Here is a 17,791-nt window from a genome sequence, read left to right as displayed (position 1 = left end):
TATCATAGCAAGGAGATTAAGTGGTTAATTTTGCTGGGATGCTGTTTGCCTGTTTTACAATAATATTTTTACAGCTTCCTGAAAAGACCAAGTACTATATGAAAATTATTTTTCATTTTGTGCCTTGTTTAGCCAGACAACATGTTATAATCTGGCATTAGTATTTTTCCAAGTGGAGCGTGGCAGACGAAACTGTGGCATGGTGAAGGAGAAAACTTACTTCATGGTTTGCTCTTGTTAAAATACATCCATTTTAATGAAAGTGTTGGCTTGTAGCCTATTCTTGTTTGGAAATAGTCCCAGTACCAGGGACTTTAAAGAATGTAAGTAGCCGTGTTCTTGGGGAGATTATTTGGAATGGGCTTTATTTCTTCCTCCCACCTTTTGAAAAAGAGCTGATACTGAATGGCAGCTCAGCTAGTGGGGCTGCATACCAGCTTCTCATGTTGTTGCTGCCCAAATTAGGTAGAGACTGAAATCCAAGTTTTGAGTGGATGCCAGAAAGCTTCTCTCAGTCAGTTCCCTACATTTGGAAACTCTGCTTCCTAACCAAGGTTTCCTATACTGTCTGTGCACTCAGTATGTAGCTACCAGGCATCACAGTGTGTTTGGTGACCTTGTGAGGTAATGTTACCTACAGGTCGAGCTTTGGTGCTCACTGTTGAGATTGGATCTTCCTTTCTAAGCACCGTTTTAGGTTGGCTGGTAGAGCTGTTACTCTGAATCAGTGGTCTGTTGTCCTTTCTCCCACTTAACCAACCCGAAGCATACAAGTCATATTGATTTTTCTCTTTAAAATTCTTCCAAACTAATTTATGAGAAGTTGTCTCATCAAAATTAGTAGTTCTGGCTTTTGTCAGCTTTTCCATTAAATGTGTTTTTCATTCCTCAATTAGCATGCAGCATGGCATTCTTTACAAACACTGGCTGTCAGATAAATCTCTCAAGATTTTTTCTTTGATTGATGGTGGAGCAATATGATGCTTTTGAAGAAAAAAAAATTTCTTAAGTCTTTGTACAGTAGATAGGAAAAGAGAAAAAATATGGTGCGAGTGTGGAGCTATACACAAAATAGGGAAGTTTATAAGGTGTAACTGTTAATTTCTGCTTGCTCCAGAAACTAAGAAGCTGAGCTTTCAAAAGCTGGTTAATTTTTCAAAACTCTTGAAAAGGCTCTACTAGTAAATAAAGAGGCTGCTCAGTGAAAGACTGAAATGCTATCAAGAATAAACATAATACAAAAGCTGATCCATACAACATGTTCCACATATGCTCATATTTATTGTAATTAATATTCTTCTATTGAGAAATAAATTCTGTAGAAGCAAATGAGAAAGTAAACTGGATGTGTCCTCCCATGGCAGGTACCAAATAACAAGTAATGGTAATTGTGCTGAAGTACAAGTCTAAGAGATGAAGTTTGAACATTGTAATGAGTTAATTTCTACTGTTCTTGCAATACGCTCATGTTGTATTTTTTTTAGATACGATCCTTTAATTCTTCAACCACATACAACAGTGTTTTATAAAATACTTTCAAATATTGCTAGTAAACTATTTTCTTCGTCAAATTAATTTATAGAGAGCATGAAGGAAGAACCTGAAGTGCTCTTTGAGGAACTGCTTGAGAGGGCCAAAGCTGGAGAGCCAAAAGCACAAACTGAGGTAATTTTACATGCTCTTTGTCCAGTTTTGTTTGCTCTTTATTCCAAAAGTAGCACTGCCCACTGTAGAACTATTATCTCTTCTTTAATTGAACTGTATCTGTTTTGGCTTTAAACTGTTCAACTAAAGGTGATGCCAGATGGTTTCTTCACCTTGAGAAATGCTGCTTGCTTGAGTATTACTGGCTTCAGGTCCAACTCTAGTGTAAGCCTTAAGATTCATACGGAAATGGAGAGGGTAGGCTGAGAGCATGTAGAAGATACAGAACTGCTTTACCTTTTTTTTTTTCTTTAACGCATGTGCCAAAGAATTACTTGTGGAGGTGTGCAGATAGGGACTGTTAAATGCTGTTAGTTCAGAGCTGCACTATATACAAAGGTACAAGGACTCTTAGGCTGGACTCTGTGGAAGAAGCTGCCATTGAGGTGCTTTAGCAGGAGCAGAGGTTAGTTGATGTCTCACATACTGTTTCTTTGTTGAATCAGCACATTTTAAAAAAAGTAGACCCTCCTTGTTTATTGAAATTAGCTATGTTTATTTGTGTAATGGCAGATAGAATTGAATTTATAATGACAGTTCTGTCTCTGTGTCTCTGTGTTAGCACTTTAGGTGTCCCTTAAGTTTTAGAAAAACTGTACCAGTTTTCCACTGCATTCCATTGTCTGGTGTATTGGCCTAGTATAAATAGATTAAAATTGTTTAGAAAAGTTTTTAATTTGTGTCTAACTTGGTTATTTTTTTACTTGAGCATTCTTTTCCAGCTTCAGCTTTGATGGCAAAAGGAAGTGGTTATAGTCTCCTACATGCTCGTTGATGGTTTGGGTTTTTCCCAAGGATCATCACTCTTTTCACAAATAAAAATAAAAGGTGGGGATGGGAAAGAAATCCATTTAAAGCTGGTAAAATATAGCAATGGCAGGCTTACTCCCCATTCCACCTCCACTTGTTTGAGGGGCAGGCTGTCCTTGGAGTTGTAACTTGAGACAGTAACAAATTCCTCACCTTTGAAACAGCTGGTCTGGCTTTGCAGAGGATGAAGCTTTAGCCTTGAGGGGGTTGCTCCTGTAAAATCAACATTTTGGCTCTACTCCTCCACACAAAAGAAAGCAAACCCTGTAAATATTCTTTCAGGATATAACTTCCAGTTTAATAAGAAATACTTTAGGTAATCTAAGTGTATGATGTGTGCATATGTATGTATATAAATAATAATTTTTTATCCTTCTCAATTCATTCCACCTTCACTTCCTTTCTTTAGTTCTTTAACTGTGTATAGTTTCTATTCCCACACAATAATAGGATTCTTGTCATAAAGGGATCCAGCGTACAATTTTGCTTCAGTATGCACTCAAGGATTAATTGACTGCCTGAAAAGGAACTCCAAATACAGTAATTTCTTTTTTTGTGCAAATTTCTTGTGACTTGTGGAGAGTGAAATAACTTTTAGTTTTTAAAACCCTAAAAAAATACTTCTCTGTTGTTGAATACATCCCTCTAGAATTGGTTAGAAACATCTGTTTTTATTTCCTACCTTTGTAGAAGTACAAATGAAAAGCTGAGATGGCACTGTTGTGCTTTTGCTAATAATTACAAAGTCAAACACAAGAAATCACTTGGTTCACTGGCTTGTGGTTATTACTATGAGTTTATTCAAAAATAACCCTGCATTGACTATGGAAATGAATGCACTCTGAGTGGCTGTCAACCTGTATTACTGTAGCTCTATGTAGTTTCTTTATTCAGAAAAAACTGTACAGCAGTTATGTAAATGAGACACCCACAGCTGGAATTCTGTAGTGGAGAAAAGGCAGCTCTGTGTCTTTAACTGGAGTATCTCTGCAAGAGGACTGCTTGAGGTAACTGCCTGAGTTATCAAAGCCCACAGGTGAGAGCAGCCTTTGGAGAAGTACAGTATGAAGATCTGTGTTAAGCTGTTACCATTTATGACTTCATTTCACAGTTTTAGCTCATGGGAAAGAGAGAATCCCTGATTGCTTAAATGACAGATCTGAGGTTAACACCTTTGCCCATCAGTTCTTCCTCTGATTGCTGTGGGCCAGAGATTCGCAGCCATCTTCAGGTGGTTCCGTGTAGGAGCTTTGCTATGACTGTGAAAAGTTGCTGTGGCATGGGGTTTGTTCAGAGAGAGCTGGGAGACCTGCCAGTAGTGTTTCGTGGAAAATCTTGATGTTTGTTACAGGACTTGGAGGTGGGGTTTTTTACTACTAAAACTTTGTTATTAAAACATACACAGAAGCTTGTAATTTTATAATAAAAATAAAGGGAAAATATTTTCTGGTTCCTCAGATTCTGAGGGTGGGTTCTGTAGGGTTTTTTGGAGGGAGTAGATGATTAAATCTTAATGCTGAATTTAAAAAACAAACAAACAAACCAACAACAAAACAAAAAAACCCACAAAAAACTCCACAAAATCCCACTAAACCCCACCTCCAAAACTCAAACCACACACACACACTGAAAAAAACAAAAACCAAAAAAAACCTCAAAAAATGACAAACTATTAAAAAAAAAAACCAAAACAAAAAACAAACAAAAAAAACCCCACAGTCAAGCCAAAACCCACTTCTATCATAAGACAGGTGTTAGGCTATTGTTTTCTTTTGCAGTAGCCTTATGCAACATGACTAATTCCAAAATCTGCTAGTTTATATTGCAGTATGAGTTTCTATGTCCAGGGGATCCTTATGAACTAAAGAGTTGCACACCATTAAGCGCTACAGCTCTGGAAGCTTTGCTCAAAATCTCAATGGCTATAAATATAAACATGCTCAAGAAACAGCTGTTCTTGTCAGAGGGTGTTTCTTACCATGTAACTTGTTCATGCAATTCCTTTTTGAAATAAATAGCTGAAGGTACATCTGCAGTTGGATGATAAATTACCAGGCAATTGCTGAGTTTGGTTTGTTGGGGTTTTTTTGTCTCATACTCTCTTCTTGGTCTGACACCGTATCTGTGCACTGCCTGTTGAGTTCTGGCATGACTTTGTAATCAGTGTTTAGTTCTGGCTTTTGGATTACTCAGTCCATTTTTTTTTTCTTTCTGTATGGTTTTGGATAACTCATTGTATGTGCTATGGGTTTAATCACTATGATGTCTACTCAATGACTATCTATGTAGAAGTTGTTGGAATGCTCAGGTGTATGAAACCAGTTGAAAGGCTGGAGACCTTTACTAGAAGAAAAAGATCTTTTTGATTGTATGAGTGTGTTTACATGGGAATAATATGAATTATTAATCTTTCAGAGGTATTTATTGAATCATTTTTAGTGTTATTACCAAAGGCAAGTTTTGGAGAAACTGCCAAACAGGTTTTTTTCAGCAGATAGTACTGTGGACTTAGGAAGCTATACTCTTAAGGTATTGCATTAATTAGTCCTAGAATGTAATTGAAGTAACAGTAGGGAAAGAGGGAGCCAAGCAAAAGCATTTCCCAGATTCTCCAGTCATGCAGATAAAATGTCCAGTTTTGACCGCTTTCTGCCATTTAATGTTTTGTTGCCTTGTGGTATGATAAGCAGAAGTGTTTCATGCTATTGCATAAATACATTTACTAGTATATTATTTCAGTTTTATAGAAGGAAGAAAAAAGGTGGTGTTTTTTTTCTTATCCGTAAAACAGTAATATAGGCAACTGCTTGATAATTCCTGTAATTCTGGAGGATTTTTACAGGCTATTTCACTGGATTTGATTGATGCTTAAACAGTTTTAATTTTATTCCATTCACTAATTAATCATGAGTTTGCTTTGACCTTCAGTGGCTAAACTGAGTCAGGGATTTCACCTTCCATGTCAAATGCCCTCTGTCAATAACTGCACCTGAATTTCTGAAGGTCACCATCACCAGGTTATTACGCTTAATTTTTGTGTTCCTAAAATGAGGCTAGCAGTGTTGTCTGATCATTGGTACAGGAGGAAAAGAATTCAATGAAACTTAGAATTCCAGGAAGCTTTTAACACAGGGAGCCTTACCTGATCCTGCTAGATGCCTGAAGACCAACAGCAACATAATTCATTGACCTGTCCAAATGTGTGGTAATTCCTTCTTGCTTCCAGTTCTGGAAACCGATCTTTCCCTGAAGAAGATCGACTTACAGCTGTGTTCTTTAGTGCTAGGAGCAAGTGTTTTGACCTTTTGTTCAGAGAGACATTATTCTATCTGAGTTCCAGGGAGTGGGAGGAGAGAGACAGAAAGAAGAGAGTAGAGTGTTTCAGTATTTGAAGGAATTCTGTTCCATACTTATTCTAGGTGGGAAAACACTTCTTGAAATTAGCAGAAGAGGAGGATGAAGAACTTAACAATTGTAATGCGGTTGACTGGTTCATCCTTGCTGCTAAGCAAGGTCGAAGAGAAGCTGTCAAACTGTTGCGTAGATGTCTGGCAGACAGAAGAGGTATGGGTTCTCTGAGACTTTTTGCTTGCTTTTCCCACTTTATCTGAAATAATACTATTATAACCCTGAAAAGAGAGGTTAAAATACGATGGGAATGTTTATGGCAAAGTGATGTGAGTAGTTGCCGACAGCCTGTTCAAACAGGTAATTTTAAAAGGATTATTACTGGTAGTGCTCATAAAAGTATTTACATTAATTATTTGCTTGAATTCCTTCAAGGAATTCATGCTTATTCTTCCCTTCCCCACCTTTCATTGAAGCTTCTTTTCTTTGACCATGAAGGTCATATATAACCATACACCACCTACACATCTGCTGTTGTTTTGGTTTTTTGCCCCCCTCCAACCTCTCTCCTAATTGGTCTTTTTCACTGTCTTCTCCCACTTTAAGATTCACATCTTCCTTCATGCTACTTTTCATACCTGGACTGGTCTCCTCTCGTTGGCCAACTATCTGAACTCTTATTTACGGGAAAAAAAAAAACAACAAAGAACATAATTGTTTTAATTAAATAGTAATTAAATTATTGCTGCCTTTTACATGTTGCCCATGCATATCCACACCACCTTTTGCCTGAACTGCTGTACTTCAAAAGTTGAAGCGAGACATAAGGATAATGTCTTGCACAGTCTGTAAAGTACAATTTAATGTACTTCATTATACTTTAATGTGATTAGAATTTGATAAGCAATGGGCACAGAAAGGCATTTGAGCAGTTTACTTAGGTGGTCACGATGTGAATGAAACTTGAGAAGTTTCAGACTAAACTGAGAATATAAATTGTGGGTAAATCTGTCCTTTCTGTAAGGGTGTGGGATAATAATATATAATGTATTTTCCTTTTCTTGAGGCATCACTTCTGAGAATGAACAAGAAGTGAAAAAGTTATCATCTGAGACTGACTTGGAGAGAGCTGTGAGGAAAGCTGCCTTAGTCATGTATTGGAAATTAAACCCAAAAAAGAAGAAGCAATTGGCAGTTTCTGAACTACTGGAAAATGTTGGGCAAGTTGACAATGAAGGTTTGTTTATGAACTGATTTATGGTATTGATAAAATAGAGACTTACAGGCAGGATACAGCTAGAAATTTAAAGGGCTTTATAAACAATCAGGCATGAGGTAAGAGTAAAGGTATGATCATCTTAAGAAAAGGTAACAGTGTTAACAACTCTAATTCTCTTTTAATTAACTGTGTTCTCGAGACCAAAAAGTTCATTCATAAAGGCCTGACAGTTCTTGCTGTAGGTTGCAATTCATTTAAGCACTCATTCAAGTGACCGAATATTACAAATATCTTAAATCAACATTCACTGTCCTTGGAAGATAAATCTTGTATGGCTTTACTGTGTTTGGGGTGTTTTTCCCTTTTTTTCACTTAACAGTCATCCTGATGATACCTGACTAGATATTTCAATTTACAAACCCAGTCTTCAAGATACCTGGCTCACTCTGCCATTACAGTAGTATATGTTAGTTATGTCAATGCCGTTCCCTTTTCTAATACAGTCAGGAATATAGCCACTTCTCACCTGTTTATATGTGTGTTTGTCTTTTCCTGACTTTGCGGAAATACCATTCTCCAAATATTGCAGCTTGAATAACATTCCAGATATTGTTTAATCACTTTAATTGACTGCTTTGACTTTCCATACACTTCTGTTATTGAACCAGATGGTGAGAAGCAACCTGGCCCAGTCCCAAAGTCAGTGCAGAAGCAAAGAAGAATGCTGGAGCGATTAGTGAGCAGTGAATGTGAGTGCATGCTGCTGCTTTTGATCTTTGCCTGTGGCTTTTGTTTTCTAGTTTGTTTTGTTAAGCAATTTTGGGTTGCCAGAGTAAGAACGTATAGCCAGTTTGGATTGCTATAAACTGATAGTGTCAGTTTATATGTGCAAGGTAAATAATTGATCTGCATGCAAACTCACTGAAGACATCGCTATTGGAGTCAACTTGTCAGTGATTAGTATACTAGGAGGAGTTTGCATGTCATTTGTTTTTATATTATTGCCCTTTCAGCACTTACAAGTCTATTCAGAAAAAAAAAAAAATTCACTTTCAGTAAGTTTTATTTTAGTTCTAAACTGTAGTAAGCTTTCTGATTACAATAAGGGAATTAATTATGCAACCATTTTAATGCAGACAGATCCCTCATTCTATTTGCCTTGCTTCTGTTTGCCATTCCTTTGTAATTTAATGTTTGTCTTTTCATATTTGTTCAAGATCTATTATAGGAAAGATGCACCAAGACACTTCTTTCATAAGTTAGAGGCAACTTAGTTCATGTAGTGGGGAGAATTTAAACCACTCAACACACACAGGGTCAGATTTGTAGACTGAAATCTGTGAGTTTTGTAATGTGAGGGGGTGTTGGAATTGAAATAAAGTTCTCCCTAGCCTTGCGTATCTAAGAAATGCTGATATGATGTTGAGCTTTCAGGAGGAAAGTTCTGAACAGTGCAGCACATGCAGTTTTTCAAGAATGTTATCTAACATACAGTTCAATTAATCATTATCAGAAAAATCTCACTTTCTTGAAATGCAGGAAGTCATATGAAATAGTTTATGTGCAATCTAGATCAGTTCTTGAAGAGCATTTTTAGATGTCGCAAAGCATATTACTTACTAATGCATCTGTAGTTGAGAATACCTGTAACTAAAGTGTCATATGTGGTTTAGTGAGCCAGATCTGTGGGTTTGCAGGTGTAAATCTAATCTTTCAAGGAGTTTACATTTTATTAGGTCATTTTAGCCTTTACATTCAGAGATTGGTTTCATTACATGGGACATGAGTGACTTTGGAAAATAACATTTCAGTTTTGTGTTAACTTTCACAGAAGAGGGGGAGGGATGCGTGCCTGCGTTTGAGTAGAGGAGTAATGGGAGCAATAGTGTTTTGGAGACTAAGCTTCTGGTCCTTTCAAATCTTCCATGAGAGTACATCAGCTGTTCTTTGTGACTTGTTTGCCACTTCTGGAAAGCTAGAAATAGTCCTTCAAGGATAAGACTGTTGCATTTCATTGTCTGCTTATCATATTGTAACGTAGATGTTCACTGGAGCTATGTTGCATTGATGCTTAGTGAACAACACTTGTGTTCTTTCTATCCCTTCGCTGGGCTGACACGTGTTGACAGAACATGAGTGAAAAGCTAAGTCATTTTGTTCTGGATTCTTCAGCAACTCAAAGAGTGTCAGAAAAGGAACTGGAAAATTCCTTTTTTAATTTATTTTTTTTAAGCCTTAAATGGCAGATAAAATAACAGGAGAGTAAATGAACCTACACGTAGGTGTAGGCAGAAATTGATGTGCATATTTTTCTTTTTCTACTGTGGTTGGGGGAGGCAGGGGAATTTGTCATAACCGAATTGAAGAAGAAAAAAAATCTATGAATAATAAAGCAGAATCTACAACATACGCTTTTTATATCAATTTAAGAGACACTTGGGTGACAAAATACTAATAACATTTAAAAGCGAAAAGTTTTTATCAAACACTTAAAGTATGAGTTAAGCTGTTACCTCTTCTCCTGACAGCTTTTATCTTTTCTTGGGTGAACAAGACAGCTGTTACTCTCCAGCACTTATTTCTCTGATCCAATGAGTTTCTCCTTTATCTTGCCAGCAGGAGATTCTTCCTTCAGTTTTATTACATTGCCAATACTTGGAAGATAACTTTTAAGCCAGATATGTGTTAGCAGATATCTGATCTGGGCTATCCTTAGTGGAGGTACAAACAGAAGATAGAGCTGACATTGTCAATGGACAGTTGTTGTGTGCCTGAGAGTATACATGTCATTACATTTGATAGGCCATCTATACATAGTAAGTTAACTCCTTCCCTCTCAGGATGTCCCATAGTCCTGTCAAAGTGCCATTAAGGAATTTTTGTGAGGTTCTAACCACATCTGCTTGCTGAAAGACTATCTTAGCACTGTCTGTTTTGTCCCAATAGGATGATGAATTTAGGTGACAAATTTAGAATTAGGCTTGGTCTGAACCCCAACAGAACAGCTAAGGAGTCTTGCTGATTTCTCTGTACGAGTGATACTGCCTTACAGTCTGTGAATGATAAGAATAGTTACCAAAAATAAATGCTTTTTTGTTTCTTGGGAGGCATGCCAGGTGGTATTTTTGGGTCATACAGGTTTGTGCAATGGGAGGAGGGGGGCAGGAAGTAAAAGTCCAAGCAAAAGGCAACATCCATGTTGTGAGATTAAAGCAAAAGATAGATTGCCAACTGCATTTTTTTCTTTTGAAGTGTATAACACTCCTCTTCCCGTAGCAGTTATCTTGACAGGAGTACTTTATTCTGTATCTACAATGTTATCAGTATTAAATACTGATGTATTTATATATAACTAGTATAAATGTAGCATTTTTTAAAATTAAAAAAAATAATAGGCTCAAGCCCACTAATCTGATTTTAAATTTAGTGAAGCACTTCAGTTTCTGTTTCTCTAGAATCTCAAACTAGTATTAAGCAGCCCAACTTTCATAGCTTTGTATCAGCTGACTAAATAAATTTTTGGTGTAGGAGGTGTGTTGCGGATTTTTGTCATTCAAAAGTCTTTCCTAGAAAGAAAAAAGTTGCTGTTAATTATCCTCCTTTACAAACAACAAGAAGCTTGTCTACCATAGAAACTAGCTAATCCATGTTAACGTAAGGAACTGGCTGTGAAAAGAGTTTGAAGCAGTGCATCTTCTGTCTTGCAGCATTCCTAGAGTTTTCGGAAGTAACTTCTTGCCTCCCTTCCACTCACAGAAGTGGATAAGGATCTTCCAGAGCAGAGTGATAAAACTTGTCTCTGTGTGCAACTGAGCAAAGTATATTTTGTTGTTGGCTATCTGTTTTAGATCCCAATTGATACAGTTTGGGGGAGGCCCTTTGTACAGCCACATAGTATATTAAATTAATACACTGTAAGTAATCTATATTTAGTCTTCTAGATATGAATAATTGGGTATTTCCCATAATTATATATCTAACTTCTGAACTCAGAAAAATTACTGTTAAATGCCATATCAGTCAGTTTCAGTTACTAACATACAGATAATTAGTTACTGTTTCTGTACAATTCTTTCTTTTTGATGTGTCTGTTAAGATTTCTGTCACGCAGTTGCCAGAGATATGATAGCCTATGATTAAAACTGTGTGACCTGATCCAGTAGTCTTTTTTTTTTTTTTTTCCCTTGGAATACTTGCAGATAAGGTTTGTTCGCTTCATTCACTCACTCTGTTCTGCTTACCTGTATCATAAACTTACCTGCTCGTCTGACAAGATTTATAGTAGTCATATATTGCTGCTTGTTTTCAGCACAGATCTCAGACAAATTGCAAGGTAAGTCTGTGTTACTGGTAGTCCAGGTTTTTAGTTAGATCATCTTTAATACCAGGAAAGAAAACTAATATTGCAACTCATAATCAGTACAATGTTGTAGTATACTGTTTACTCAAAGTATTAATTTTCTCTTTTAGCTAAAAAATTTATTGCTTTAGATGATTTTGTTGAAATTACCAAGAAGTATGCAAAGGGAATCATCCCATCTAACCTGATTATGCAGGAAGAGGAAGATGATGAATTGGCAGGGAAGACTCCTGAAGAGTTACCCCTGCGACTGAAGGTAAAAAGGCAATACTGAACAGGTTATGTTGAAGGGCTCTTAACTTAGCATTTCAGACAAAATAGAAGTGACTTGACTCTGGAAGCTGATGTTTAGTCTATATAGGTCAGTACAAGAATTGTTGCTATAATTTCTTTTTGGACTTGACTTCATATATATGTTTACAGTTTCGTATATATATATATATATATATTCGTATACAGTTTCATATATATATGTTTACATATTTCGTATATAGAGTTTCATCATATATTTAAGAGAAAGGGATAATGGTTTTCCCTGGAAGAGGGCCATCTACTCTCAGTATATCTCAGTAAAGATTTAAATGTCCCTATCGTAACTGCTGTATTTTCATTATAGATGTTATTATATGCTTCATATCTTTCTTATTTAAACAGGAGGAAGCAGGTGGGAAAAATTATCCATAGCCTTCAGGTGTGAAAAGGTTCTATTATGAAGGAGTGGAATGAATGGTAGAACTTGCTGTTAGTGGTTTTCTATACCGATACTTTTCTAGGTAGTGAAAGAATGAAAATTAAGGTGCATGCTTTCAATACTGGCATAAATTTCAAGCAAGGTAGGGGGTTTCTAGTGGCTGGCATGAGAGCTTTTGTTGTAATTGTTGTCATTTTGTCATACATTATCATATGGTAGGGGTAAAAAAAAAAGGGGGGGGTGGTAAGGGGTATCTCTTTCCAATCTTTTGAATAACTAATACTGTGAAAGAGATGCATTGAAAAAGAATGGGAATACCTTCACTAATAAGTAAGCTTATGCCTGAGTCTTTGCATGTGTTGCCCTAGTTCATCACAATGCTTAGATCTTTGCTGAAGCATTCTTGGCCTTTCCCTTGAACTAATTAAGATAAAAGCATAAGTTCTGGGACAACATAAATACTATCTTTTTAATGGGGGAAGGAGAATTCTTTGAAGCATCTATTGTGCAGATGCAATATTTGAATATCTGTTTGAAAAATCCTGTACCTTTTTTATTGATCCTATGTTAAAGTGCGTGGTTGGTGATAGGGAGAGGATTCGACCCAGAACTTCCTCTGTTGTCTGGTGACTGTGTTGGAAAATGCCATGTAAGATGGGTAGAATTTTAAGATCCTGTAGATTTACTGTTGCGGAGTAAAAAGAATCCCTAAACATGCAGCAGTTATAGTTAAAGATACTTCTGCTTCTTCCAAACCAAATTTTTGACAGCTGCATCCCTAGATGCATGGGAAGAATTGTTTTAAACCACAGCTGTAAAGACTTCCTGTAAATGCATATGAATCATATGCACCACTTCCTGTAGTGTATATGCATATCAGAATGTATAGCATAATCCTTGCAGAACAGTGACAGAGTTAAGTGCTTTAAAGCTACATTACTCACAGCTCAAGTAATGACTTAAGATAGTGCAGGACTGCAGCCATGAAGTTTTATCTTCAGTATGAAGTTAGCAGAGCAGAATATTTGACTAGAAGGCCATTTAATTGTATGTGTCAAAGGTAATGAAATACATCTTTCCTGAAATCAAAATCGCCTCTGAGCTTCATCTGACTGAATTAATCAAAATAGAGCTAATAATCTCAGACAAAGTAATCTCATTTTATTGGCAACATTCATCTGAAATATAAATCTTTTCATGTCAGATGAGGTTAGATAACTGACTGCTACTGCTTCAGCTAAGAATATCTGTGATGTAAAGATACTAAACTGCTCATAAATAAAATGCTTCTTTCTCTCTTTACAGGTTGTAAAATACCCACTTCATGCCATTATGGAAATTAAAGAATACCTTATAGATATTGCATCAAAGGCAGGAATGCATTGGCTGTCTACCATTGTTCCTACACATCATATCAATGCTCTCATCTTTTTTTTCATCATCAGTAATCTGACAATTGATTTTTTTGCCTTCATTATTCCATTAGTCATATTCTATTTGTCCTTCATTTCTATGGTGATTTGCACACTGAAAGTTTTTCAGGACAGTAAGGCTTGGGAAAACTTCCGTGCTTTGACTGACTTGCTGCTTCGTTTTGAACCAAACCTAGATGTTGAGCAAGCCGAGGTGAACTTTGGATGGAATCACTTAGAGCCGTACATCTATTTTTTACTCTCGGTATTCTTTGTCATTTTTTCCTTCCCTATAGCCAGCAAAGACTGTATACCATGCTCAGAGTTAGCTACCGTCTCAGTTTTCTTCACAGTGACAAGTTACATGAGTTTGAGCACGTGTGCGGAACCTTATACACGAAGAGCATTAATGACTGAGATAGCAGCAGGTTGTTTATCCCTATTGCAGGTATTACCTGGGAATTTCGGCTACTTGAAATTCTTGGGTAAAACCTTCTTTACTGTTCCTGTAGGCCATTTCTGTGTGATAAATGTAAGCATCCCATGCCTTCTGTTTTTGTACTTGTTCTATCTTTTCTTTAGAATGGCTCAGCTACGGAATTTTAAAGGCACCTACTGCTACCTGGTCCCATACCTGGTTTGCTTTATGTGGTGCGAACTCTCTGTGGTCATTCTGCGGGAGTCCTCTGGCATTGGGCTCGTTCGTGCATCAGTTGGTTATTTTCTGTTTCTCTTTGCACTCCCAGTGCTAGGTGTAGGCATTGTACTGATGTGTCTTATCCATTTCATTAAGTGGTTTGTGTCTCTGGAGCTCATGAAAATTGTAGTGACTATGGTTTTATGTACTGTTCCTTTGCTCTTCCGATGGTGGACTAAAGTTAACTTCTCTGTAGTTGAGATGGTTAAATCCCTCACTCGAAGCTCGATTGTGAAACTCATTCTGGTGTGGATTACAGCTGTAGTGTTGTTCTGTTGGTTCTATGTGTATCGATCAGAGGGAATGAAAGTTTACAACTCCACCTTGACGTGGAATCAGTATGCTTTCCTCTGTGGACCCCGGTCATGGAAGGAGACTAACATGGCGCGTACTCAGATTTTATGTAGTCACCTAGAAGGCCACAGAGTGACATGGACTGGGCGGTTCAAATACGTGCGCGTGACAGAAATCGACAATAGTGCTGAATCTGCAATAAATATGCTTCCACTTTTTATTGGCGATTGGATGAGATGCTTGTATGGTGAAACCTACCCTCTTTGTGACCCCAAAAATGTTACGCTGGAGGAGGAAGAATTGTGTCGTCTCAAGTATTTGACAAAGCATAACTGCCACATGAAAATGTTTGATCGGTACAAATTTGAAATAACTGTGGGCATGCCTTTCAGTAGCAAAAATGGAAACAGGTCTATAGAGGAGGATGATATTACCAAAGATATTGTGCTGAAGGCAAGCAATGAGTTTAAAAAAGTGTTGCTGAACTTGAGGCAAGGAAGTATAATTGAATTCAGCACAATTCTGGAGGGTCGTCTTGGCAGTAAATGGCCTGTCTTTGAACTGAAAGCAATCACTTGCTTGAATTGCATGTCTAAACTCTTACCTGCAGGGAGGCATGTGAAAATAGAGCATGACTGGAGGAGCACAGTGCATAAAGCCATTAAATTTGCTTTTGATTTTTTCTTCTTCCCATTCCTGTCAGCTGCATAATGAGTTCTCTTATCAGTTCAGTGGTATCTTCAGTGTACGCTGCATTTACATTACCAAAGGTTTGACTCCTTAAAAAGTAAAAAGAAAATTCTGGAAAAAAAAAAAAAAATTAAAAACCCACCTTGCTCTAGCAATGCTCAAAATCTATGCTAACATGTAGAGCATTGGTTGAGTGTTGCAAGTGTACGCACTGTATCCTGACTTTAAACCCTGTATGACTGAAGTAATATATACTAGTTCAGTATTATAAATGAATGCAGGGGATTGCTGCTGACTAATTGCATGGAGACTGTTTTGTCCAAAATGGATACATATTTGCCTGTGGTACAACACTAGATGCATTCACTTGCTTAATGTTAAAAGCACTTTACTATTTAAATTTTCACAACGTGCCCATTTGTATTTTCACAGGTATGATTTAGAATAGGTAGCTGACAACAGCTTATGTTGCATATATTGCTTGTATTTATTTGGTGTTTTCTAGAAAAAAGTGGTCTTACAGTCAGTACCTGGTGATGATACCTGCATACAGAACTCATTGTTTTGCTATGTATCCAGAAGACAGTGATTTTAATGTTTTTTGAAAGGATACACCATTTCACACCCCAGCAAGGTTGTAAAAAGACCTCAAGCTTCCATTTTGCATTAAATATTCTGTACAAAACATGCTGGTTTTTCTGATTGGTTATGATTGCTACATATGACACTAAGGTATAATCTGTGCTGGTGTGTGAAGGGCAAACACCAGAGAGTAAGGCTGGTATTGAGATGGAACCGGTATTGGACAAGCCAAAGCAACTGAAAATAGTACCTAAAAGTCTACAGTGGACACTGAAATAGAATGTTTGTTCAATGATTTGTACTGTGCAAATAAACACAAAATACAAACTCGAATTAAATGGGTACAACACTTCTTGTTCGTTATGGTTAGATATTGTAAGCAGTGGTTTATGTTGAGCTGATACTAGCTTTCACTGAAAAATACAATTTAGAATGAAGTGTTATAGTGTGAGATGCTTGAAGTTGTACTTCATGTTATTTAAAGCTATCAGTAAAATCTGAGTATGCCAGGTGAAGTTTTTGTAGCTGTGAAATCTACATGTACAGCTTACCCCTGCTTTCATTGTGAGTTACTGCCTTTTTTTCCCACTGGAATTCACAGATACATCATGCTGATCCTGCATTAGACTGGCTGTTTTGCCCTTGCGTATTGGTCGCCACCAGGGGTGAGGAGAAGTGTTACCAGTGAAGACTCTTGAGAGAGAAGGGGAAACTTTTTGGGAAAACGAGGCATTTGGCTGCTCTCCAGCTATGAGCATCCTCTTGAACATCACCCTGGGCTGCGGTTGGGAGGAAGCCAAAGGCACCTACCTACAGGCATGCTGCCCAGTTCCCAGGCAGTGAGCCAGGTCTGTCAGTGCAGAGCAGAAGCTTCCACCATCCAAAGCCACGTAGTCATGTTTGAACCTAACAGAAAATCTATGGAGTAGAATCATGTCTTCTGGGTGCTTCCTAGTTTTGAAAACTCAGCCATCTCTCTGTTTCCATCTGGGGAAAGAAATGGTGTAAAGTGGCGGGTAAATGCAAATTTTGACATAGTTCCACTTACCTGGTCCTATTTTGGCAGGAAATAAGCCAGACAACCTTCTCCCCTCCCCTTGTTAGAACATCTGTAGGCTCTTTTTCAATATCTAAACATTCTTCCTGGCTCTCAAATCTAAGCAGAAAAGCTGCAGATTTTTTTTCTTTCTTTTTTCCTTACATACACATAATTGTGAAACTTCTGTTCATGTCAGGAGAAAAAAGGCACTAGTCTTGGTATTCAGAACTAATGTTAAAAATTCTTCTCGTTTTAGCCTTTTTATAAGGATGACTGTTTACTCACTGTGGCACATTTTGAAGAAGTTAGTACCTACCCTGAAAAGGACAAATTCACTCAAGTCGGATGTTGGACGTCTTGCAAAAGAGGGAGAGTATTTCTTTTGGAAAGAGTTGCTTTTTAAGGTGAGATAAAAGGGTTAATCCAGGTACTTCAGTTCTCATCTATAACAATATCATTATGAAGCTTAATTCCAGCAACTCTGAGACTTCTAGTTCAGCTTTTCTGATTAAATTATTAGGGGATATTGGCATATAACTGTTAATACTTGTGCAAACTTAGAATTATTAGCTAAAACTCTCTAGTTCCTTAGAAGGGGGAGCTCCCTCAAGGATATTGATAACAATATTGGTCAGATTCCAAGTTACACAATTGCCCTTTATGCACTTATGTGAAAAACAAACCCTGAATTAGCTAGGTCAGGGGAAAAATGTCCTGTAACAACAGGTTGATAGGGGCAGTTGAATTTGCCAGATGGCCCTGTTGCAGGAAAGTTTTGAACACTAGGAGGTCATTTTCTATATGTTTTCAGCTCTTCTGTATATCCAAAAGGGGAAGAGGAGGTAAATTTGACTTCAAGACCTTTAAATAATACCCTTTAACATTAGCTCATAAGTGTTGCTTCTTGATGCTTTTCTATTTTTATAGAAAAAGAGCATTTTCTTG

At 37.2% G+C, this 17,791-nt stretch overlaps 1 protein-coding gene across 1 annotated transcript in view; it reads left to right on the top strand.

Annotated features, from left to right (window-relative positions):
* The window catches only part of WFS1 (wolframin ER transmembrane glycoprotein), a 35,758-nt gene extending 19,618 nt beyond the window's left edge, over positions 1-16,140 (top strand). The window contains exons 3-8 of the mRNA XM_026847158.1: positions 1,583-1,665; positions 5,934-6,078; positions 6,929-7,099; positions 7,750-7,830; positions 11,552-11,697; positions 13,438-16,140. Coding sequence (XP_026702959.1) covers positions 1,583-1,665; positions 5,934-6,078; positions 6,929-7,099; positions 7,750-7,830; positions 11,552-11,697; positions 13,438-15,246 — 2,435 coding nt within the window. The 3' untranslated portion in view covers positions 15,247-16,140. The remainder of the gene's footprint in view (positions 1-1,582; positions 1,666-5,933; positions 6,079-6,928; positions 7,100-7,749; positions 7,831-11,551; positions 11,698-13,437) is intronic.
* The last annotated feature ends 1,651 nt before the right edge of the window (positions 16,141-17,791 follow it).

The sequence above is a fragment of the Athene cunicularia genome, assembly GCF_003259725.1.
Source record: "Athene cunicularia isolate RWA chromosome 4 unlocalized genomic scaffold, athCun1 chr4_part1, whole genome shotgun sequence".
In the NCBI taxonomy this organism is placed as follows: Eukaryota; Metazoa; Chordata; class Aves; order Strigiformes; family Strigidae; genus Athene; species Athene cunicularia.
This window is presented reverse-complemented; position numbering and strand designations above follow the sequence as displayed.